Source organism: Aquila chrysaetos, chromosome 21 (assembly GCF_900496995.4).
Source record: "Aquila chrysaetos chrysaetos chromosome 21, bAquChr1.4, whole genome shotgun sequence".
NCBI classification, from domain to species: Eukaryota; Metazoa; Chordata; class Aves; order Accipitriformes; family Accipitridae; genus Aquila; species Aquila chrysaetos.
The window spans coordinates 10,414,524-10,439,904 of record NC_044024.1 but is presented as its reverse complement, the minus strand read 5'-3'; the positions used below and the strand labels follow the sequence as shown (position 1 = coordinate 10,439,904).

General features: G+C 46.9%; 1 protein-coding gene and 1 long non-coding RNA gene across 2 annotated transcripts in view; one reads left to right on the top strand and one right to left on the bottom strand.

Annotated features, from left to right (window-relative positions):
- Positions 1-1,047: 1,047 nt before the first annotated feature.
- LOC115333881 (sodium- and chloride-dependent neutral and basic amino acid transporter B(0+)-like) overlaps positions 1,048-25,381 on the top strand; it is a 36,440-nt gene continuing 12,106 nt past the window's right edge. Inside the window, exons 1-6 of the mRNA XM_029997437.1 lie at positions 1,048-1,158; positions 6,134-6,326; positions 8,127-8,250; positions 8,383-8,390; positions 8,604-8,765; positions 15,285-15,897. Of these exons, the coding sequence (XP_029853297.1) occupies positions 1,048-1,158; positions 6,134-6,326; positions 8,127-8,250; positions 8,383-8,390; positions 8,604-8,765; positions 15,285-15,897 (1,211 nt within the window). The remainder of the gene's footprint in view (positions 1,159-6,133; positions 6,327-8,126; positions 8,251-8,382; positions 8,391-8,603; positions 8,766-15,284; positions 15,898-25,381) is intronic.
- LOC115333876 lies at positions 22,946-25,323 on the bottom strand. Its single transcript, XR_003920945.1, has 2 exons — positions 25,140-25,323; positions 22,946-24,535 (listed from the first exon to the last, which is right to left on the bottom strand). It is a non-coding gene; the product is annotated as an uncharacterized LOC115333876 (long non-coding RNA).

Sequence of the window (25,381 nt, the reverse complement as noted above, 5' to 3'; positions counted from 1 at the left end):
AACGTGCATGTGCATCTCCAATGTGATGTGCCACTGCTTCAGCCCAAAAGACAAAGCAGAATTGAAGAGGTATGCTGAAAGCACCAAAAGACAGCCTGAGCGTTGGAATAGGCTCTGCTCAGCAAGCGAGTAAAAGGAGCAAGGATTTTGCCTTGCACAAGTCAGGGCTGTGGAGCAGAGCCAATAGCCATCTATGGAAATCACAAGGGGAGTGACAAAGGGGACTAAGGAATGGCTATTCCCTACCTGTAATAGTTTTAGAACCAGAGAAAAGATGGGAACTTCCCAGGTGGCAGCTTTAAAGTGAAAGGAGGAGTGTTTTGTCCCATGCTCAGCCCAGCTCTGGAGCTCCTTGCCAAAAGGTGTTGGTACTAAACGGTTGCATGGCTTCGAAATCTTTCAGGAAAACTAATGAAAAAAAACCCCAAACTCAACAAGACACTATTTCTGGTTCAGGAGACTTTGAGAATGCTAGGAAAGTGGGTCTGTAGTGCTTCTACTGCTCTTACGCTCTGACCCTGGGTGTCTATGCCAGGCTGGTGCCAGAGACAAGGTGCTGGCCTGGCCTGGGCCTTTGGTTTGATCTCATACAGCTGTCCTGGAGAGCAAACCTTGAACTATATGTGATTCATATTTGCAAATTTTAACTCATTTACAAGAAAATGCAGATTGCTGCCAAGAGAAACCTACTGAATTCTCTCTCTCTCTTGTGCGTGCTCTGCCAGGCACAAACGGATTCATGTTCCACAGAGCCTGAACGCAGTTTCATCTGGACATCTGCCTGTAGTGCACAGTCTCCTGAGTTCCAGACTTTCATTATTTCTCTTCAAGCAATCAGGAAGACAGAACTTCTTCTGGTGCAGACTCTCTTACTACAACCAAAAAACAGGGAAAGCGTGGCTAGCTCTGCTGGGCAGAGGGGTTTTTTTTCAACAAACCCGTTAAAAACCTTCCAATGAGCGTTTCTGCATAGGTCGTAAAGTTTCTGGCAAGCTTTGGCCAGTCTGCTCCCCTTGGACAGTGATATGAGAGCCTGGATGACACAGGATGGAGCTTGTGGGGCAGGCAGCATCCAGCCTTGTTCCCATCACCTGGCTGTCTGGCTGGGCAAAGCTTGTGGCTGTGCAGTACCCACGGCTGGCCCCAGCCTTTGGCTGGGTGAGAGCTGACCATGCTGCTGTGGGAGACCTGAATTCATGCAGCTGGAATCCAAACCCTGGGGCTGATCGTAAACCCCTGCCCCGAATCTCCAGAGAGTCAGTTTGGTGCCACCAAAGGAGACTTGTCTGCTTGTGCTGGGACAATGCTCCAGGCATTAAGATGCTGGGCAACTGTACATTCAATTTTGGAGACGCAGACTTTGATTAAATCCAGGATTTACAAAATAAAATCAAAAAGAATGGGAATCTAGGGGGAAAGGCACAAGCAAGGAGAACTGTCAGCAAACTGTGACCCAGGAGAATCGGACTTTCCAGCCCCTCTCTCAGAGTTTCAGCAGGGCTAACTGCATTAAAGAACTAAAAGACAGGCCTTGATAGAGAAGCATCTCCATCTGCTCTGAGAGCTGTGCTCCTCTGGAGCTCTGCAAATCGTAACCGATACGTACTGCGATCTGCACTTTCATCAGCCAGAGTACTTTCTGAGGACCTTGGCTGTCCAGCGGCATTGTCCCACAGAGGTTTAACAGATGCTCCTTCTGCACCCCAAACCCATACAGAACTGGCTAGTGTTACACTTCATCTACTAGGTGTAATGTTCCAATTTCAAAGCTTATACTTTTATGAAATATGAATGCATGTTGAATTTCTCCTTCATTTCACATTCCTGAGGGCCACTGATGGTGCTTGACATGTGCCTCCGCTCTGTGTGTACGTGTGCGTGCACTGGAGTGTCACCAATGTGGATGAAAGAGGCAAACCAGCCTTGTTCTCGGCGGCTTTCTGTAACAGGCTGGGCTGCAGGCATCCAGGCCCCCGCATTGCTGCCTGGTGCACTAGCCTGCAAATCGCTGCAGGAGCAGGGGTTGCTCTGCTCCTGCTGAACCCCAGTGCTGCCTCTCAGTACTCCCACTCACCCAACATTGGGGATTATTTTTTCTTTGGTCAGTTTTAGTTTTATAAAGAATGTATAAGACATTTTCTTCTGTTGAGCCAAGAGGCTATCTTCAATACAGAGAACCAAGTTATTTCTACATTCCAACTCCATTGCAGCAACATGGTCATATTGACTCCAGTTGGCAACGACAGCATTGCTTAATGGCTCCAGTGCAAACAGAGGCCCGGGCACAGACTTTAGAGTTGGTTGCAACAGTAGAGTTGCCTTTTCATTCTGGAAGTGATGAATAGTTTAGGCACGGTAGGCAGGAAAATAAAACCTGTCACTGGAAGACAGATGAGGGCAGCATTTCCCTGTAATGTCAGCACATGCCTGTTCCTCTTTGAATAGGTTTTCATCCTATGTTGGCTGCTAGTGTGTAAGCTCCTTCCAGAGGAGCCTTGCCAAGTGTTCTGGTTCTTCATATGAAATTTGGGGGCCACGTTGCTTGTGAGGTCTGCAGAAAGTACAGAAAAAACAGAGGTAGTCTTTGCAACTCTGAGAACTCATTTATGTTAAAGAGGTTTGCTCCCCTTTTGTAATGGTTTCTTGAGCATTGCTTGGTTTTACTTTGTTGATTTTTTTATTTTTTTATTTTTTTTTTTAGCAATTGTGTACAGTGAATGGTGTATTAGCTGTTTCCCTGGGTTTTTAAAGGGAGGAATGGCCACAGTAGACAATGGGCAACTGTGCTGAGGAAACGAAGGTGCCACAGAAGTGGGCAAAGGTCCTGCTATTGTGTTTTTCCGTGTTGATGCTGTTGCCTCTTCCTCTGTTCATGTCTTCCTTGTGTCATGACCAGACCCAGGATGATGTTTAACTGCCAGGACAGTCTGGGAAGTCTCCAGCTGGTACCGTTGGTCCTGGAAGGCTTCCCCGAAAAAGCCAACTCTGGCCCTTGCACCTATCACCAGTGTATGCAGACCATGTGGCAGATCTCCTATTATTCCTGGGATGTTTAGAGTTCAGTTCACTCCCCTGGGACAGATAGCAGGCACAGCGTTCCCACAGCCGGGGTTACTCGGTAAGACCAAGCCAGCAGTGGCTAAAACCCTCTCTCATCTCGCTGCAGTGGTGCAGTGGATGGGTTCATATTTTACTGATTCTCTGGTCCTGCTTAGCATGCGGCAGCACCGAGCCGGCACTCCTCCCGCTCATCCGGAGTGCTAAGATTCATTAGCCTGCATCTATCAGCTCTTGCCAGGGAAATGGTGAATAATGAGGCCTGGTTCAGGTAATGAAATGATCTCCCTCTCCCATCTGATCACACTGCTGCTTATTATTTCCTCGGTGTGTTATTTTGCTTCCCTGGAAACTTGTTTTGTAAACACTGACTGTGCAGTTATGGTCGAAAGTCAAACCTCCCAGCAGTGCTGCAGGAGCCTGGTGAGCCGTGTGGCCTGGCTGTTTGTGCTACCACATGTGCTTCATCAGCTAATGTGAGGACGGAGACAGCCCTGCTCCTTTGCTGGAAGGTACAAGGAACAGCACCAGGAAAGGTGCAGCCCTTGGCATCCATCATGAGCACCTTATACCCATTGTTCAGGTATCAGTGCTGTGATTTAGCCTGCCTAAATGCCCTTCTTCTCTGCCATTGAGTTTCTCAGGGAGATCTCTACCAAGATTCCTCTCCATTTGTAATTTGTTAGCCAAGGAAAAGGCACATTCCTCTCATTTCTTCCTTTATTCCTTTTCTTCTAGAGTAACTTGCTTGAGTAACCAGAGCAGTGCAGGCTATTCCAGACATCTCATATGAGGACACGAAAACTGTTTCCTTTCTACTGGAATGACTTTGCTTGTACATCGTAGTATTTCATCTGCTTTTTCCATGGCAGCATCCGCTTGGCAGCCTGCAGTCACCCTAAGTTAAACAAATGTATCCAGAAATCCTCATCCTTAGGACCAAAATGTTGACCTTGCACTGTGTGTTCTTTGTCCCATTTGTACAACACAGGCCCTTGAGGTCATCCAGTTTTCCTAGATGATCTTCTCGCCAATCTCCGTGTGAACTTGGTGACACACCATCCCCACTTCAGCCACTTCCTTCTCCAACTTACCTCTTTTTTTTAAGAATCTCCAGTTCTCCAAGCATAGTATTTGTACCTGTGAGAGATGTTTTACTGAAGTCTAAGCAAACGAGAGCTGCCCACCTAATGTGGGTAGCACACTGGAAACGTGTCACGTACCTATGATAAGCTCTATTCTTGAACAAATTCCTTTTTTCAGTAAGACAGCACATTGCAATGGCTTTGTGTATGCGCTTCCATGACATACATAGTGCAGAAAATGCAGGACAGCTTTGTGTTATTGTCGAAGAAGCAAAGTCCTATTTATGTGGGATGTAATTTCTTTTTCTGCAGCTCCCCGTCCCCCTGTAATCATTATATATCTTCCCAGGATGAGTCTCTCATTTTCCTCCTTCTCGTTATCTCTTTACCATACTATATAGGCACGCCAGTAACTGCCTGGGATTCCCTTGTGCAAGGCACTGTACAAACAAGGAGAAAAGGAATCACCAGCCCAAGTCTAAGCCCTACAGTAGTATGCATGAGCTGGTCCCTAAGAGTGCAGGCAGATGTAGCCAGTGGTTTGAAGAAGGCACCATTGGTGAGATGGAGGTGTATGGTTGAAGGGTGCTGGCCCATGGAGTGAGGCTGCTCCTGTGGCCTGGCAAGAAGGTGGTGTGGATGTTGGTGACAACGGGTATTTTGCATGGAGCAGTTTTCCCTCTTGTTTGTGGAGTGAGGCTTGAGCAATTTGGGCAACAAAAGGAAATGGCCATAGCTGGTTCCTGTACGAGGTGGAGTTTGAGATGTTAAGGTTGGAGAGAGGGAGAAGGCCAAGGCTGGTCAGGCAAAAAAAGAGAGGAAGAAAAGCTTCTGGTGGAGGAAGATGTAGGCATTTATAGAAGTGGCTTGGAGGTCATCTGAATGTCTTTGACCAATATGACTGACACAGGCTCCAAGGCTCATACTCATCTCAGCTTTGCATGTACAAATGCTAAGCCTGGAATTTCATTAGAGAGGTAGAGAATGGAGATAGTGTCAGTCAAACAAGTTACACTTCTTATCTTTCTTCCACAATTAAGCTTGAACTTTGTCTTTTCCTCACCATCCCTTACTGAAATTGGAATATCTGTTGTGATTGCATATGGCTTAGGTTTTGTGTATATTAGTTAAATGGTGTCTGGGTTACATATCAGTCGATAGAGAGAAAAGGAAATAGCCAACACACACATAAACACCTTATCTACTACATCTGAGCTGTGCTCTATGCCTGCCACTAACACAAGAATGAAGAGGATTTGGCCCCGAGTGCATCAGTCTGAGAAGTGCCCAACATTGCAAGGATAAGAATCTCCAAATGATCCTTATCTAGGAAGATTCATCTTTGCCATTAAGAAGCATGAGAACCCACTCCTACCTCTCCTGATGGTAACAGAAATGCCTACAAACAAGGGACACTGCTGTAGCCAAGAGGACCCGTCATCCACACTTGCTTCATTCCCTTCATCAGCTCCAGGTTTTTAGCTAAGGTGCAATAAAATATTTGTTGAACACAGGAATGCAGTTATGAATTGTCTTAATAGGAGCCAAATTCAGTGGAGCTTCTAAGCTGGACCTAGAGTTGCTAATCTCTACAAACAAATACTAAAAAGGGATTTGGGATGGGTCTGATATGCCCTTGGTACAAAGTGCAGGCTTATAACAGCTGGTGTCGGAAGGACAAAGCTCACAGCAGCAAAACAAAAGTTAGTCATTGCTCTGGCAAAGTCCCAGCATGACCTTTCCAGGGTTCGGGATGATCATACAGAGGCAATGAAATGACATGTCACCTCAAGCACAGGGTGACGTGGCACATGTAGCAGCTACCTATTGATAGGCAGAAACATGGGGTGGCTGCTTAAGCCCAGCTTCATCACAGAGAGGCTGAAGAGCAGCACACGTGGCTCTGCCCACCCTGTCTAGCTGCCCTGCCCATCCATGCCAAGGACAAATGAGGATATGACTGCCCCGCTCGCCTATGGGGCAATCTTGAGCCTCCCTTCTTCTTCTCTTCCAAGGACTTCAGTTTGTCAAACGAAAAAGATGCCCACGCCAGTGACAGCGATGAGAACTTGGAGCGTGGCAACTGGTCAAGCAAAGGCGACTACCTGCTCTCCATGGTGGGCTACGCTGTGGGCCTGGGCAACGTCTGGCGGTTTCCCTACCTCACCTACCAGAATGGCGGAGGTACCTGTATTGAATGGCAGCGTCGGGTGGGCACACCTTGCTATCCCCAAGAGAGAGGAGGGCCAGATCCGAGGGCCAGCCCCGAGGTCAGGCGCGTTTTGTCAAAGCTGGATGTGAGCATCACCCTGGGAACTGGGATAGTGCCCGCTGATGGGAATGGGAAGAGGAGGAGGAGGCATCCCTGTGCTTTTCGGGTACCAGCTGAGGAGACAAATAGTATTTAGTTTTAATTGCAAAATTCTACCTGAGAATTCCAGAACTCTTCTGATTTCCTTGTGAGCAACATGCATCTTTTTGTCAATGTGCCAATACCCTCTACTTAGCTAAATAGCTGTTCTCCCTCCCCAGTGCTTACCTCCCTGATATGTTTATAGAGAGCAATTGAATCCCCTCTCAACCTTTGTTTTGCCAGGCAAACAAGCTAGGCCGGAATAATTACCCAAGCTCAATAATTATCCCCATCAGATACTTGGGAAGTGCGAGGCAGAGAGAGCCTCTACCTGCTTGCACAATGAGCTAGTGGCAAAGCCAAACAGAGGCCACCGGCTTCCCCGGCTGCTATTCCAGAGTTCTGTCTACTTGCCAGGCAACCACTGGTAATTAAAGAGAACGTAAACGCCAAGTAACTGCAGAGGACTTGCTCGTATGTACTTATTTGCTCTGCCTAACAGTCGTTGGAAGTCAAATTCTGGACTGTAAACGCAGCACTGCCCATACAACTGCACTGCATGTGCACAAGGTGGCATTCATGGTACAGGAGTTTTACTGGAGCGAGTTTGGCTGGCTTGTATTACTTATGAATAATGAAGAAAATTGTGAAGACAAAATAACTCGTGATATCAGCTCTTCAACTAGATGTTTCTTTTCTTATGTGCTGCAGCAGAAAGCTTTGCATTTTAAGCATATTCGTGCTGCTGCTTCTGTCCTGCTCTGTGCCCCTTGCCCATGATTGATAAAGACAACTGTTACATCCTTGTTTCGAAACACAGGAGTAATCCAGTTAATTCTGTGGGACTATTTACTTCCTTAAATTACAGCACGTATTTGCAGTTCCTTGCACAACTGGGTCCTCGATTGCTTGAAGTTCACTGAGGGAGGAGAGGACAGATTTCTGCGGGGATATCAGGTCACGCTTAGGAAACCTGTGCTCTCACTTTCCATATCTTTTGCGCACACGCCAAGACGTGCCAGTCCCTTTCACAGAACAGGGCTCACATTGATATCAGGTTAATGTGCACTTCAAAATGGCCTCGAACAAGAGCCACGCTGCGATGCTGTTTGACACAGGAGTCAGCCAACCATAGAAAATAATTTTCATGCTTGGACGTCCAGTAGCTACTCTAACAGGGCAGTTGCAAATCACAGCTAAGTACGTGAAGGAATGGGTCTGTTCCTTTTTAAACTAAAAGCTGGAAGATGAAATAGAAAGCAGGCAAAGCCGATGGTACCTACAGCTGAGCAGTGTCCCTGCTTGTATGAGAGCAGTATGTCTTTAAGAGTTTTTGTAAAATCCTTTGAACTCTATAAAAGAGAAGCCATCCCATGTAAATCACCAGTTCTCCTGGTAATCTGTGTCTCTTCATCGCAGGTACTGTTTAGCCTTAGAGAAAACAGGAATTAGAAACAAATCTCTCTATTCTGCAAAAAGCAAAAAAAACCCCACAGTGGGATATTTGAGGCGGGGGGGGGGGGGGGGGGGGGAGGGGAGTATAAAATGTGGTGGAACTGTGGTGAATACTGAAAGATTCATTGTTTTCCCTGTGTGTGTGTTTGTGGGTTTTCTTCCCTCTCTCCCCTCAGGTGCTTTTCTAATCCCATACACCCTGATGTTGGCCTTAGCTGGCTTGCCCTTATTTTTCATGGAATGTTCCCTTGGGCAGTTTGCCAGTCTAGGGCCAATTTCCGTCTGGAGAATATTACCATTGTTTTCAAGGTTGGTATTGTTATGTTTCCTTAGATCTTTTTTATGCTACTAATAAGCAGATGTGAAATAATGATTTCTTCACAAAGTTACTAATTCTGAGAAGCCGGTTTCTGTGTAGAGAATATTCCCAAGCTTACGAGGTCAGCATTACGTTCCCAGATAGATCTGGGATCATATCCCTCACTTCATGTCTTTTGCCTTTCCCTGTTCGGTTGCTGTTCATATTTATTTAATTTTTTTTTTTTTTAATTTTTCCCCAAGTAGCCTTTTAGAAGTCAAGTGAAGGCCATTCTTTTTTTCTTTTCAACCCAAGTTTGGGGTAGTATAAGACATTGTGTCTTTCTCTTTCCTAGGAGTGGGCATCACAGTGGTCATCTTCTCAACATTTGTGGCGATCTACTACAATGTTATCATTGCTTATGCGCTCTACTACTTATTTGCCTCATTTCAAAAAGTGCTACCGTGGTCGGATTGCTTTTCCTGGGCAGATGAGTTCTGCAGCAAAACACGACTAGGTACCGTACTTAACAGATAGGACTTAATATTATTGTTTTGGATAATTGCACTTTGTACTGTTTTCTGGGAGAAATTACAGGAGCAAGACAGCTACCTGTGGCTTGAAAAATCCTTCCTGGTGTTTTGTCTCTGCACACACAGGAGTGATGCTTGTCTGCTTCCCTGGCAGTAGTTCTGGGTGCTTGGGAAATCTACAGAGAGCTGGGCTGAAACCTCCTTGTTGCATCCTTTTTATTCTCCTTTAAAACCTAGGGTTTCTTCTAGTACGTACAGTCCCCAGAAATACTGCATTCCCATTTCATCAGGCTTCGTGGCAAAGCACATACCTTCCTGTCATGAAGCAAGAGTATTGCTGTAGCTTTTATCAGAGGTTCTTTCGTTGCCCCTTGCCTCCTCTGTGGCTATGGTAATCCTGAGCACCAGTGAGGCACTGGTTTCACGCTTTATTATCTTTTAGAACATATCTCCAAAGTATTGTTCTTGATGTTTGGCAGCACATGTAGGGCCAAACACTTGTTATCTCACCAGTTTCCATATCAGACCAGTTTAAGGCAAAAGGTGAAGTTGGTGAGGGAATTAGTAGTTAGTAGCTGGAAGTGTGTTGCCAAGTGTTAATGTAATTGTAACGCTCTTAACCATATACCTGAAAATCTCTTCTAAGATTCGTAGGTTTCATAGAATGAACTTGAGATGCTTTATTTAACAAAAAGTTGATGCTTGCTTATGGGCTAAACAAAAATATTTTAGCTCAAAAATTAGACGAGACTAGACTAGACTATTTCAGTTGGATGTGACCTACAATGGTCATCTAGTCCAACTGCTTGAGCACTTTAGAGCTGACCAAAAGTTAAAGCATGGTATTAAGGGCATTTTCCAAATGCCTCTTAAACACTGACAGGCTTGGGGCATCAACCTCTTCTCTAGGAAGTCCTTTCCAGTCTTTGACAACCCTCTCATTAAAGAAATGCTTCCTAATGTCCAGTCTAGACCTCCCCTAGCACAGCTTTGCACCATTCCCACGTGTCCTATCACTGGATCCCAGGGAGAAGAGATCAGCACCTCCCTCTCCACTTCCCCTTCTCAGGAAGCTGTAGAAAGCAATGAGGTCACCCCTCAGCCTCCTTTTCTCCAAACTAGGCAATCCTGAAGTCCTGAGCTGCTCCTCATAGGACATTCCTTCCAGCCCTTTTACCAGCTTTGTTGCCCTCCTCTGGATGCATTCAGGGACCTTCACATCCTTCTTAAATTGTGGAGCCCTGAGCTGCACATAGTACTCAAGGTGAGGCTGCACCAATGATGAATACAGTAGGGTAATAAGCTCTGGTTATACTGTGTTTAATGCATACCAGGATGCGGTTTGCCCTCTTGACTGCCAGACCACACTGCTGACTCATATTGAGCCTGCTGCCGACCAGCACCTCCCAATCCCTTTCTGCAGGGCTGCTCTCCAGCCATTCCTCTCCCAATTTATACTTGTGATGTTTTGCTTGTTTGTTTGTTTGGGGTTTTTTACATAAAATTATCTCATTCAATTTTATTTAAGATTTTCTTCTCCAGTTAGTAAAAGAAAGATGTGTCACTTTTTATACATATGTACAGCTTCAGTTATAAAAATAGACAGCACATTCAAAGAGAAAAAAAGGCTGGCCATTTGTCTGATTCCCTCTAAATATCATATATATATGTGAATAGGAGGGGAAGGGGGAATTCTTCATGAGTTTAGTAAACACCACCTCCCCCTCAATTATTCCCTGCAAATCTGTTTAAAAATCAATCTAACTAAGATCAGTTGTGCTATTTTCAGGTGTGCAAATTAGAGGCAGAGTCAACAGGAAGCACTCGCTCCACACTGTAGGATGCCAGGATTCAGGGTTGGAAAAAAATTATAATAATAAAAAAAGTAATCTTCTGCTGTCACAGCCCAGACCTGCAACTCAACTTGCTTCTCTCTCAAGGGATGAAAGTGCCCCAGCAGAACAGACTTTTAATTCAATGTGTCAGACAGAAGAAATTCCCCACATCTAAATCTCAGTGCAATGCAGACAATGCTTACAGCAAAGCAAGGGGATATGGGGGGGGTTGAGTTGAGGACAGGGAAGGAGCAACCAGAGAATGAGAACACAGATGGGCACTGGCAGCAGTGCCTTCTACCAGCCTTAAGGATTTGCAGTGGATTTGTATGGATTTGTAAGTGCTAGAGGAATCAAATGGCCACCCTCTGCCTCCTCCCTGCCAAACCAGACAGTGACAACAACTGTGGTATTGCCTCTGAGCAGCTCTTGCAGACTTGCTGCTGTTTCATCCTAGCAAGGCCTGCTCAGAAAGGTCTTGCTCTGGGATCAAGCATTGCTCTCATTGCATCAGTCCCACTTGCTTTGGTTACTGATAATTTCAAGGGATTTATCAGAAGGTTGAAGTGACCGCTGAGTTTGAAAACCCTTGCCCAGGAAATTAGCTTGTAAAGTTAGGTGGACCAGGAAGGGCACCTTTCACAATGGAAGCCCGGATTTTTTTTGTTCTGGCTTATGCCAACATTAGTTCAGTTTTACCAAAAGCAAACATTAAGTGTAATATTTATTTTTGGTGTTTTATGTAAGCTTTTGGAGCTAACTAAGGGGCTGCAGCAGAGGCAGAGTTTCTCACAGCAGTGGTTTGTGTGGGTCACAGTGTGAGGAGCACAAGTGGGAGAGCACATGGAAGTTCTCACTCCTGCAACCCTGTTCTGGTTTTCCTTATTCATTGGCACTGTGACAAGATTCATATCTCACGAACCCACATGTGTGAATGAATGGAAGCTCTTCTTCAGGGTTAGCCCAATAAGAGTTAAATATTTGGCAACATACTTGGGATGTGACATTCCTGAGATCATAGAAGGTGGTGTTTGTGCTTGAGACTGTGAGGTCACCAAGCATGCTATATCCCACCTACTCTAAAACATAAATGAAATAGGATTAAATATTCAGGTTAAATATAGAAAAACTCTGGAGCTTCCACAGAGGACAGACTTAAACATTTAGGTCTGGTGTTTAAAGCTGTGTTTAACCCATGTGGAAAACTTGTGCGTGGAGGAGTATACAAGTCTACCAGAACTGACAACTGGTATAGCTGTTCCTGTTTCTCAGTATTAAAACTTCAGCATCAGCTGTAATACAGTAAGTTCCAAATTCAAATCTTGTTCTCAGATGTTTATATGTACTTAGCATATAGGTATATCTTGTTGTTAATATACAAATCCAGACTATTTCATCAGATGTGCCAGATGAAAGCAGCAAAGATCCCAGGACCCACAGGAAATCCTCCAAGGTATTCAGGGTGTTGTGATGAAGTTGCAGCTTTTACAACCAAGGAAAATTAATGCATTGATGAGCTTTGCACCAGGCCACTGATTTCTGGAATAATGCACAATTGGACCGTAGAGCAAAAAAGTGCAAAACCCTGAAAGAAAACAAAAGCATCAGAATCCTAACAATTTACATTTTGGACTCTGAGTTTGAGAGAACATTTAATTTAAACCTTTTCCACACCTGTTTCCCCAGCTGAGCCTGAGAAACACACTGACAAGGACAGGCTTGTTGTTCACTTGTCACTTAATGATTTTCTTTCCTGAGAAAAATGGCATTGTCTTCAAAAACAGATGCATTTAGAAATTCTTCAGTCCATTAGTCAATAGTTTAGGGAAAAAAGAAACCTAATTTTAAAAGATTGAACAATTCTTTGTGGAAACATCTTTTCCCCACACTTGTTTTAATATAAGGATGACTTACATTTTTTTTCAGCTCTGGCGGAGAAGTCATGTACCATCGATCAGGCCAATAAACCTGCCAAGATCGTTACGAGCCCCTGCACCGTGGGGTCAAATTTCCCCTTTTAGTGACTGGCTGAAGATGTATGCAATCAATACAGGAGCAAATGTATCCTGGGTAACACAGGGGGAGGCACTACCCTGGGGACAGTTTGTCCCAGCAATGCACACCACAGTAGTCCATAACAGGGCCAGGTGCCTCCTCAAATTTATGAACTGTGTCTTGACAATCCCTCTGCAGAGACATGAAACTCTTCCAAACACTCCTGGGTGAGACACAAACTACCTGGAGGATGAGATTTACTCGCAGCAGCTTTTATGTAACCAAAGGGACCATCAGGGAAATGCATCTCCTAAAAGATGTACAGTCCCCCAAGTGCAGCGTGGAGAGGGCAGGAGAGTGAAAAATGTCACACAGGGCTTTGCATAGTGGTCCAGAGGCTTTGGTGAAACAGTGTTGTCTTGGTGCCTTTGTTCAAACCACTGGCTACATCTGCCTGCACTCTTAGGGACCAGCTCATGCATACTACTGTAGGGCTTAGACTTGGGCTGGTGATTCCTTTTCTCCTTGTTTGTACAGTGCCTAAAGCCTGGCTCAGTGACTGAGAGCACTCCACTCTGCAAAAGCAGAGACAGGAGGAGGAGAGCCCTGCATGCCTTTTTTTTTTTTTTTTTCTTATCTGCATCCAGTTTAGGTGGTGGTGGTGAACATTAGCTCTCTGCTTTCTTGCGAACTCCACAATTCACCTTTTAAATTTAATCATCTTTCTTTACTTTTATTAACACTGGTGGACAACAATTATCCTTCCTGGAGAGGCAAGTGGGTGTCATTGGTGCTTGCTGCTTGTTTCACATTGTGGAGCTCAGGCTGTCCACAGCAGAGCTAGTCACGCTTTCCCTGTTTTTTGGTTGTAGTAAGAGAGTCTGCACCAGAAGAAGTTCTGTCTTCCTGATTGCTTGAAGAGAAATAATGAAAGTCTGGAACTCAGGAGACTGTGCACTACAGGCAGATGTCCAGATGAAACTGCGTTCAGGCTCTGTGGAACATGAATCTGTTTGTGCCTGGCAGAGCACGCACAAGAGAGAGAGAGAGAATTCAGTAGGTTTCTCTTGGCAGCAATCTGCATTTTCTTGTAAATGAGTTAAAATTTGCAAATATGAATCACATATAGTTCAAGGTTTGCTCTCCAGGACAGCTGTATGAGATCAAACCAAAGGCCCAGGCCAGGCCAGCACCTTGTCTCTGGCACCAGCCTGGCATAGACACCCAGGGTCAGAGCGTAAGAGCAGTAGAAGCACTACAGACCCACTTTCCTAGCATTCTCAAAGTCTCCTGAACCAGAAATAGTGTCTTGTTGAGTTTGGGGTTTTTTTTCATTAGTTTTCCTGAAAGATTTCGAAGCCATGCAACCGTTTAGTACCAACACCTTTTGGCAAGGAGCTCCAGAGCTGGGCTGAGCATGGGACAAAACACTCCTCCTTTCACTTTAAAGCTGCCACCTGGGAAGTTCCCATCTTTTCTCTGGTTCTAAAACTATTACAGGTAGGGAATAGCCATTCCTTAGTCCCCTTTGTCACTCCCCTTGTGATTTCCATAGATGGCTATTGGCTCTGCTCCACAGCCCTGACTTGTGCAAGGCAAAATCCTTGCTCCTTTTACTCGCTTGCTGAGCAGAGCCTATTCCAACGCTCAGGCTGTCTTTTGGTGCTTTCAGCATACCTCTTCAATTCTGCTTTGTCTTTTGGGCTGAAGCAGTGGCACATCACATTGGAGATGCACATGCACGTTTCACCTCCACGCTGACTCCATGCTTCACTGAGGTGCAGCTTTACGCTTTCATAGTGGGCTGAGTTAGTTATCATGCACGGATAAATCAGTTCAAGAAATTTATCTCTAGCCTTCTTGAGATTGTTTTATTGAGGAAGAAAACCTTGTTTTAGCAGCTGTGGCTGTGCTATCAGTCAGCCTGACTTTGATCGAGCAGAGTCAGCTCAGGTAAGGCTGCCATTTCCCACGGCATTTCCTTCAGTGGAAGATCCAGTTTAACCCACTGCTCCATCTTCCCTTCACCATAGCTTCTCAGTCCCACATCACCTCCTCCCTTGCCTGGTCAGATGCTGCTGTCTCCGAGTCATCTGATTTCTGTGGCTCTAGCCTTCAGGGGATCTACTAAATGATCCTGTGATAAAAGCTACCAGCACTGTTCATTTTTTGGTTTTTAAACAAATCATCACACCAAACCAGTGTAGAGGAAGGTCGTTCCTTCTCGCATAGCAAGAAGCTCAACGGTATTGCTAACCAGGCACCAGGACCAGAGCTGGAGGGGAGGTGGAAACACGGACCTCTGAAACTGCATCTGGCCAAAAGGCTCAACATGAAACTGCAGCTGCACTCAGCATGAGTTGATGAACCAGGCCCGTTCACAGTGGAGGAAAATCTCTCCCCACATCCAGTTCCGACCACACGTATTTCATTTCCCTCTGCATCACTGAGCAGAGTGAGAGACTCCCCCACTGGGGCAAGACAGAGGACAAGGAGAACCAGAGCCAGGACCAGAGCTGGTCTGCTGCCCTGTACAGGCTCAGATACCCAGTTACCCCCGCTTTTTACAGACAAGTAATCTACAAAAATCAATGAAAAATACTTACACGGGAACAATCGGTGCGATATATAGACTTCTTTCCTCATTCCCTTCATCAAGTCTCCCTCACCCAGGCGAGCAGCTCCGCTGCCGGCAGCCGAGCGCTCTGGCGCGGTGCGCGGGGCTTCCTGAAGCGGGAAACCCGAGGGGAGCCGAGACCCGCCGGCAGCCGGCAGCTCGCGCCACAGCGCCTGAGCAGACCTGGGCGGGGCCAGGAGCGGCGACGGCCGAGCGCCCCGGGGAGCGCCCGAGCGGGGCGGGCAAACGGCGTGGCGCGGCAGAGGTGCTGGAGCTCCGCCGGCCCGGCCGGGCAGCCGTGGCATCTACCCGGCAGAAGGCCGTGTCCGCTCTAAACTCTGCACCCGCTGCGACTGACGCAGCTTCCCAGAGAGAGCTCCGGTGGGAACACGCTGCTACCCAGGTGTCAGGCTGCGGGCTGTGCCCTGCTGTTATGCCGGCAGCGGCCGGCAGCAGGGAGCACACCTGTGGGAGGTGCGCCCGGGGAGAGGAACTGCTCCGCTTAGTGACAGAGCTCAGGGAGGAGGCGAGGAGGTTGAGGCGTATCGGGGAGTGCGAGAGAGAGGGGCTACTGGAATCGCAGCCTACCTTCCCAGGGACAGGCCCGTCAGGCAGACTGGACGCACGATACAGAGGATTGCCTATCCTCTCCCCACCCGCCAGAACACGGTGACCCAGGGGATAGGTGGCAATGGCGACAAGTTCCTGCCCGGCACAGCAGGCGCGTCTCCTCTGTGACCACCCCACCTTCCCAGGTGTGCTTGCACAATAGGTGCGAGGCTCTGCAAGTAGAACTGGACAATGACACGGATGGTGGTTCATCTAGGTTGGAGGTGTCACCAAGGTTAAGTCAGCCTACCACCCGCGCCAAAACCGCTTCTGTAAAGAAAAAAAAAAAAAAGGTGGGTCATTGTCAGAGGAGACTCTTCTGAGGGGAACAAAAGGCCTGATATGCAGACCAGACCCTGTTCTTAGGGAAGTCTGCTGCCTCCCTGGGGCCTGGGTTAAAGATGTGGAGAGAAAGCTTCCTACCCCTGGTACGGCCCTCGGATTATTATCCGTTATTGATTTTTCGTGTAGGCAGCGATGAAATTGCAATAAGGAGTCCAAGGGCAATCAAGAGAGACTTCAGGGCCTTGGGACAACTGTTTAAGGGCTCATGAGCACAAGTAGTGTTCTCCTCTATCCTTCCAGTTGCAGGGTATGATGAGGGAAGAAAGAGGAAGACCCAGCAGATCAATACCTGGCCGTGAGACTGGTGTCACCTACAGAATTTTGAGTTTTTTGATCATGGGTTGGCCTATACAACACTAGGCCTGCTAGTGACAGGCGGGGTACGCCTGTCTCAAATGGGGAAAAGGATCTTTGTGCAGCAGTTAGCAGAGCTCATTGAAAGAGCTTTAAACTGGATTTGAAGGAGGAAAGGGATAAAACCAGGCTCACTAGAGATAAGACTGGGGGCAGCATGGCAGCGTTTGAGGAATGGTGTGCTAGCATCAGCCTGCTCCATGATGTGCTGAGTACACTGGAGCACACTTGGAATGTCTTTATACTAATGCACACAGCATGAGGAATAAACAAGAGGACGTAGAAGCTTTGGCCCAACCCCAGAGCTATGACATCATTGGCATAAGTGAAACCTGGTGGGATGAGTCCTGTGTCTGGGGTGCTGTGATGGACAGGGTCTTCAGGAGAGATAGGCAGGGCAGGGGAGGTGGTGCTGTATGTAAGGGAGGGGTTGGATTGTATTACACTTACAGTTGGTGATGGCACAGTTGAGAGCCTCTGGGGAAGGATGAAGGGCAAAGCAAATAAAGTGGATGTTGTTGTGGCAGTACTGTCAACCACCCAGCCAGGACGATGACACCAATTAATTATTCTACAAAGAATTGAAAAATATCTCTAGATCAACTGCCCTTGTCCTTATGGGTGATTTTAACTTCCCAGACATCAGCTGGGAGGATCATACAGTGGACACAAAGAGGTCCAGGAAATTTCTGAAGCATGTTGAAGATAAGATAACTTCTTGGTGCAGGTACTAAGGGACCTGACTAGGAAAGGTGCCCTGCTAGATTTGTTGCTTGTAAACAGAGAGGGAGTCATGGGCAAAGTCGTGATTGGTGGCTGTCTTGGTCACAGTGACCACAAGGTAGTTGAGTTTCAAATCGTTGGTGATAGGAGAAAGACTGCCAGCAAAACTCTAACCCTGGGTATGGGGAGCGCAGATTTTGGGCTGCTGAAGGAGTTAGTTAGTAAGGTCTCCTAGGAATCTGCTTTTGAAGGTATTGGGGTCCATGAATCATGGTCACTTTCAAAGAGCCTTCTCTTAAGAGCACAGGAGCAGGCAATTCCAAAGTATTGGAAGTCAAGCAAGCAGGGCAGAAGACCAGCTTGGCTGAGCAGGGATCTTCTTCTAGAACTTAGGTGGAAAAGGAAAGTGTATGGACAGTGGAAGCAAGGACAGGTGACATGGGAGGACTACAGAGATGCTGTCTGCCACTGTAGGGAGAAAATTAGTGTGGCCAAAGTTCAATTAGACTTCAAGCTGGTCAGCACTCTGAAGGACAACAAAAAGAGCTTTTTTCTAAATATGTTAACAGCAAAAGGAGAATCAGAGGTACATTGGTCCGTTGCTTGATGAGGTTGGTCACCTCAGAAATAGGGACGTAGACAAAGCAGAGATGTTTAATGCCCTCTTCACCTCTATCTTTAACACCGATGATGGGGCACTGGGACCCCCAGAGCCCTGTGTTGGAAGACCTTGACTGGGGAGATGATAAACTCCCAGCTGACCCTTAACTCCTTCGAGACTTGCTGCTCCAGCTGGATGTGCATAAATCTATGGGCCTCAATGGGATTCAACCCAGGGTACTGAAAGAGCTGGCCAGTGTCATTGTGGGACCTCCCTCCATTATTTTTCAATGGTCCTGGGAGGCTGGAGAGGTCCCAGTCAACTGGAAGCTGGCAAATATTGTTCCACTTTTCAAGGAGGGTAAGAAGGAAGACCCTGGTAATTACAGGCCTGTCAGTCTCATTTCAGCACATGTTAAAATTATGGAGAAGTTTATTCTGGGAGTTACTGAAAAAAAACTTGAGAGACAATGCAGTATTGGTCATAGCCAGCACAGGTTCACAAGGGGAAAGTCCTGCTTAACCAAATTAATTTCTGTTTATGACAAGGACACCCATCTATTTGACCAAGGGAAGTCAGTAATGTGGTCATTTGGGATTTTAGCAAAGCTTTTGATACTGTCTCTCATAATATCCTTCTGGATACACTGTCAAGCACACTGCTAGATAAGTCCATAATGCATTGGGTGAGCACTTGGCTGATGGGTTGGGCTCAAAGGGTTATAGTAAATGGGGTTACATCAGGCTGGCGGCCAGTCACCAGAGGGGTTCCCCAGGGCTCATTTTTAGGGCCAGAGCTCTTTTTGTAATGATCTAGACACAGGAATCAAATGTACATTAAATAAGTTTGCTGACGATACTAAACTGGGAGGAGCTATGGACTCCCTCAAGGGTAGAAGGGCCTTACAGAAAGATCTGGATAGACTGGAGAGCTGGGCAGTCACCAATGGTATGAAATTTAACAAGAGCAGGAGCTGGATTCACCACCTGGGACAGAGTAATCCTGGTTATACATGCAAATTAGGGGACGAGAGGCTGGAGAGCAGCCCTGCAGAAAGAGGTCTGGGGGTTTGGGTTGATGGCAAGTTAAATAGGGGTCAACAGTGTGCCCTGACAGCCAAAAGGGCCAACTGTGTCCTGGGTGCATCAAGCACAGCATAGCTAGCTGGTCGAGGGAGGCCATTGTCCCACTCTACACTGCACTGGTGCAGCCCCACCTCGAGTACTGTGTGCAGTTTTGGGTGCCTCACTCCAAGAAGGACATCAAACTATTAGAGGGTGTCCAGAGGAGGGGGACCGAGATGGTGAAAGGCCTCGAGGGCAAGACTTCTGAGGAGCAGCTGAGGTCACTTGGTTTGTTCAGCTTGGAGAAGAGAAGGCTGAGGGGCAACCTCATCACAGTCAACAACTTCCTCAAGGAGGGCAGCGGAAGAGGAGCTGCAGATCTCCTCTCTCTGGTGACCAGCAATAGGACACTAGGAAATGGATGGAAGCTGTGTCAGGTGAATTTCAGATTGGACATTAGGAAAAAGTTCATCACTGAGAGGGCAGTCGGTCACTGGAATAGTCTCCCAGGGCAGTGGTTATGGCACCAAGCCTGTCAGAATTCAAGGAGGGTCTGGATGATGCTCTTAGTCATATGGTTTAGTTTCAGGTGATCCTGTGAGCAGCAGGGAGTTGGACTTGATGATCCTTATGGGTCCCTTCCAAGTTCAGATATACTATGATTTTAAGTGCCATTTACGTACAGCCCATAGATTTCAGTTCATTTCTTCCCCTCCCCTATATCGCCTCCCCAAAAGGCTAATCTACACAGAGGTTCTGGAGCCTTCCTGGGACTCACAGGAACCTGAGATTAGACATTGGCTCCCCAAATCCCCTTCAGGGATGGCCAAACGCTAACTTTTAAAAAATAACTGACATCATTCGGGTAACATGGTTTTTTCTTTAAAGGGTCCTGCCAGCATTTGCCTTATTTGCATCACAGCGCTACATTGGAAAAGATTTTTCTCATCCTTCAGACAGTTTTAACAATAATTTCCTCATTCCAAATCAAGAAGTCAGAAAGTCCACTTCCCCCTCACCTCCCTTCCAAAGCAGCTCAGACTGAGAAAATAATTTTTTAAGTTTCAAGAGGTGTTTCTTAAACTGGAATATTTTTCTTCTTCAGTACTTGGTAGTCTGTATTTACTAACCTTCCAAAAGGAAGGCCATTTGGACTAAAAAGCAAACGTCACCGAAATCACTGAAACCAGGTTCTTCCAACAATGTAAAACCTTTTGTCCCAGTAACTTCTTTGGGGCCAGCAGACATGAATTTGTTTCAAGACCAGTTTCAGTTTGAACGTTCCGGGATCTTCTGCTGCACCAGACTTTGTAGAGCATTCCCAACCCCTTCAGAAGGTGACTCACGGGAAATATGTGATTTTGCCCTCAGCAGATGGGCTGTGCAATCACCTCCTCACTCCTGTGCAGCTCCCCAGCAAGTCAGCTCTGCTCACACCCTGGTACCCTCTCGCTTCTCATTCATCCCTCTCCAAGCAGCCGCGCTACGACTGCGTGGCAGATGCCCCATCCCTCGGAGCCGGACTGCGGTGCCACGGTGCCCGCATCAAACGAGCCACGGCCATGGACCTGAAGCCGAGCAATGACACAAAGCCCTGCCATAGGCCCACAAAATGATGGAAAATTAGATTTAGAGCTGAAACAAGAAAATAAAGCCTTCACTTACAAACACGCATGCTGCTTCTGGGTCTGTGCTGCTGCTTCCGACAAAAAACTAAACAACAAAGCCAGGAAGGGGACACCTCAGCAGGGCCACATCACCCACAGGCATGGAGAACAAGAACAGGGTGAGGCTCAGGGGAGCTCTGGGGACTTGGGAGTGGGGGGTGCACAAAGTGTCAGGGAATTGCGACGTGGGGCTGGAAAGGTCCACTTACTGGGACAACCGGTCTGCCGAGATGACCCGTGGTCAACTCCAGCCTGCAGAGGCCAGAGTGGCTTTCACAGGGCAGCCGTATTGCTACCGTGAGGCTCGGCTTGAAGCCGCGCAGGAGTTCAACGGGAGCACCAGCTCTCTTCTTCACACATCTGGGTCTGGATAAAAAAGACCTTTCAATAGGGCCAGTCTGATTCAAAGCTCCGACACCGTTCAACAGCCGCCAGCCAGGCAGGAGCGAGTGCCAAATGACTCAGCTTCACGGCTGCTGCTTTACAATGCAGTCTCCAGGGCCACGGAGCAGCGAGCGAGCGAGCCAACATCCCGGGCAGAGTCGGGCTGGGCCGGGGGCTTGTGCCGACCCCTCGCAGGCCCCCGCTCCCCGGGTGCTGGGAGCGGAGCAGAAGACACGAGCACACGCTGCTCTCTGCTGGTCAGCGCACCGCCGCGCAGCCCCGGCTGGAAAATGTCCTCTTGCAAACAGATGACGGGGGAGAAATGAAGTTAAAGACGACTTCTTTTTTAAATTTGACATCACGCCTATGAACAGTCTCCGTAATAGAAATAACTTTGGGGTTTTACATTTGCTTTCATAAGCTCGGCCCCTAACTGCTTTACATACCTAGACAAACGCCAGTTGAAATACCACATTTCAAGTGTTTCCGCGTTATGGATGTGGCATTTTGGAACTGCACACGTCTGTGCTCTCTTTCCTGACTGAAAACATACTCGTGTTTTGAGCCAATCCAAAGGAAATGTACTTCTTTTCCACTTCTACTTTTCTCTTCCCAAGAGTTTTCCTTTCACTCCTGTTCAGCTGCATCCAAAGCAGAACATTTTTCTTTTTTTCCTCAAACTAAAAAAGCCCAGACTCCAGGCATTTTGACAACCTGCTCAGCATAGAGCATCCTCCCTTACCAGGAATGCTGCACTGGTTGGCACTGCTGATTTTTCAACCCAACAAACACCCGTATGTTGGGCACCAGCCTGGGTGAGGAATATGCCTGGGCCTGCTAGGTCCAGCCTGCCTCTAGAGCAGTGCTGAGGGACATCACTTCTTCATGTAATCCTCGGGGGCTATTGAACAACCCTAGATGCTGGGCCAGAGCTGTGATGGGTGAGAAATATGAATGCCAACTCCTAAATACTCTTTGAGACTCCACAGCAGATGCCAGTAGTCAGCAACATAAGGGGTAAATCAACTCATTCAAAGAGAGCAACAGAAACTGGATGTGACAGGAAGATGTCAGACATGCACACACAGAGAGGGATCCCAGCTCTGCCTGGGGCCAGGACAGCAAACTTTGCCTTCAGAACTGGGGGATTTTATTACCTCGGAGGAAGGAGAAAGCACCAAAACTGGATGCCCAGCCCTCAAGAAGTTGTCTTCTGTCGCTCTTCTGGGAGGCCTTGATAGTGCAACATCATGAAAACAGCTCCTGGAAGTGCATAAGACAAGTGCAGAGCAGAAGAAGCCTCAAAGGAGCCCTGCGTGCAGCAGCAGGGGTTTCCTGCAAAGCAGTAGGTGGCTGGTATTAGCCTTCAGCACCTCTTTTGCTGAAACTTTCCTGGATTCTTTCTGAAGCTGGTTTGGCCAGGCTGCTTCCCCACCACCTCTTGGAGTGCTCTCACTCATTACTTGCTTAACTTCTCTCTCCTTCCCAGAGCCTGTCCCTTCCCAGGTATGAACTGCTGCCCACTATGGTGCTCCAATGGATGGTGCACTGGGGGATGAGCACAACAGCTTTGCAGCTCAGCCTCCCTCCCGCTCCCAGACTCTCCACACATTAGGGACAGTGACAGCACTGTTTTCTGCTGGTTCATGGCTAGACCACGACCCTAGAGCAGCTGGAGTACAGAAAAGGGGTCCTCTCAACCAGCTTCTGTTACAGGCTCAAATCCCACAGTCCTTTCGATAAATCCCTCCTCAATTAGTTTCTGTATTTTTTGAGTCCACTCCAAAACAGGGCTATTGCACTAGATCCTAACTTCTATAAGAAAGGGCTTCCTGGAGGTTGAATCCTTCCAGTTCAATCCCCCAAAGGTTTAGGATCACGGAAGAGTTGATGGTACTTCCCTTCCCACCAACTGCCCCCCCCCCCCCCCATACAAAAGGCTAAAATCTCATTTTCCAGCTCCAAAACCATTAAAAACAGAAAATCACATTTTATTTGCCATAAAGTGTTGATTTGTCACAAAAACACCAGTATAAAACATACACCAAGGTATGCAGCTTGGGCAACAAGCCACTATCCACACTCCTTCATGTCCAGAAAGAGTGACAAAGCCCTGAGAGGAAGTGACAGCTAGAAACCCTGCTGCGCTGTTCCCAAGGAAGCATTATCACAGTATGAGAGATGTTCCTCAGCATACAAAATGTATTCATTCAATCCATAGATCTTTTTTTCCTTTATGAGGAATTCACTTGTATTACGAGTGAAGTCAGGTTCTCTTAAACTAACCCCCTCCTGCCTAGGTAGGAGCGTAAGTCTGTGTTCCCAAATGCATTACAAATTTCCTATGTTTTCAATAATCTCATGATTTCAGCAAGTTTTGGAGTAACAGCGCTACAAGGCAGTTGTAACCTTCACTCGGGGTAAAGTTCTGCTTCTTTTGGCTCTACTGCAACACTGACAACACTGAGTCTTTAAAAAGCACTTTGAGTCTCCTTTGGAAAGGAAAACCCAAGCCTGAGTGAAAGATGCAGAAAACAAACTGATAGGTAAAGCCTTGGTGAGTGTAGGAGAGCAGATGTAACAGAATTCAATAGTTACTATTTCATTCTGCAGAGCCTAATAACAGGGTATGGAAACATAGGATTTTTGAATTACAGACAGATGAATGCTGAGCATGGGGCATGACACAGAAGATGGCTCTTTGGGGATCCCAAGGGGAATAATGAGAAATAGAAGGAAGCCTGCTCTTCACCATGTTAAGGCCTTATTTCCTGTGGTGGCAATTTTTTGCCACTCAGTATTTAGATGCACAGACAAAACACACACACACTGTAGTCAACATCAAATCCTGAGCAGCCTCACAGCACTGGGCAAGGCTTAGACAGAGCAAAATTATTCCTGTTCCCTGAGCTACAGTCCCAGGCAGCAGCACACCCATTCACCTCTCTGCCAACCTCACACCACTGTGGGTGGCAAAGCACAGCAGAAGGTAGTAACTGCCCATAGCACATTGGGGCATGCAAGCACAGCACCTTTTGGCTCAAATTTCCTGTAGCTGGGAAGCACCAGAATGTGTCTTTATTCTCTTCTACAACCGTATCTGCAGTCCAGCTGGATACTGGTTGGATGGGGTTAAGCGTGTCCAGTCCATCAGCCTGGCAAGCCTGCAATGCATTTTCCTGCCCTCTCCACCTAAATCTCTGGGGAGATCTCAGTGTCTAATTTAGCTATTCCTCCCCAAGCATACGGCACCAAAAATAAATAATACAGCTGGCTTTCATTTGGGGGCAGGGTTTTGAAGGGCAGGGGGTTGATTTGCTTTTTGTTGTTGTTGTTTTGCACAGTCACTTTCTAATAATTAAAGAAAAAAAGCACACGTAGGTTAAAAATTTGTCATCCAAATGGCCATCTCATTGTTGAGTGTATACGAAGCCAGACACGGTAGGAATCTCGTGTTCCTTTTCCTTTTTGGAATCTACGACATGGCTGTATCTTTCTCCTCTGTTACATTCCAGGTAGGGACCCCAGTTTGCAGCGGGCCTGCAACAGCTTACAATGCGCTGAAAAGCAAAAAACAAGAGCATTTAATGTCTTACCTTAGTCTGGGCTATTGTGAAAGTTCAGTAAAGCTGTAACTTTAAACATACTCTGCAACTCAACAAATGGCAAACAAATCAAAGTTATTAAAAATCATTCCAAATGTCCTTGGGTTCAGTGGATTCTGGACACTGAAGTCAAACAAGCCGGGAAAGCTGTGACCAACAGGACTCTTTGGCAAAGCTTGGCAAGAAGAGCATACATCAGATCTTGCACTTGCTCGTTTCTGTGAGGAATGGGAGGCAAAACTCCAGACAATGATATGGGGATAGGAAGAGATAGAAATTCTTCAGAGAATTTAAAGCAGCTGGAATAACAGCAGAAACCATGAAAATCACCGTTGAATGCGTGGCTGCACTCCCAGAGAATTAGGCTTTATCTTCTTATCTGAACACAGTAGGGTAAATTTGCCTCTGATGCAACTACCAGAGGGGTGTTTTGGTCTAAAAATCCAATTAACAAACACCTCAAGGTACTGAACGTGTGTTGGAGAAGACAGCACAGGTGTTCCTGACAACGCCAAGGAAAGCAAGACTTGAGGCTATGACACCTTTTTTGCACCCTTACCTGACAAAGGTTTCCTTCAGCTTTAACTATTTTTAGAATAGCGGCGATGGGAATCCAGATGACGCAGAAGATGATCGTGCACCAGCCAACGGCAGTTCCCCAGGCTGGATATAACACCGAGCCGTAAGTGGGAGGTGAAAACGTGACCAAAGACCAGACCAAAATTGCCTATAAAAAACGGCAAAATGCCTTAAATGCCTGAGAAGAGTCGCATAGGAATTTGGACTTCTCCCCCAGAAACC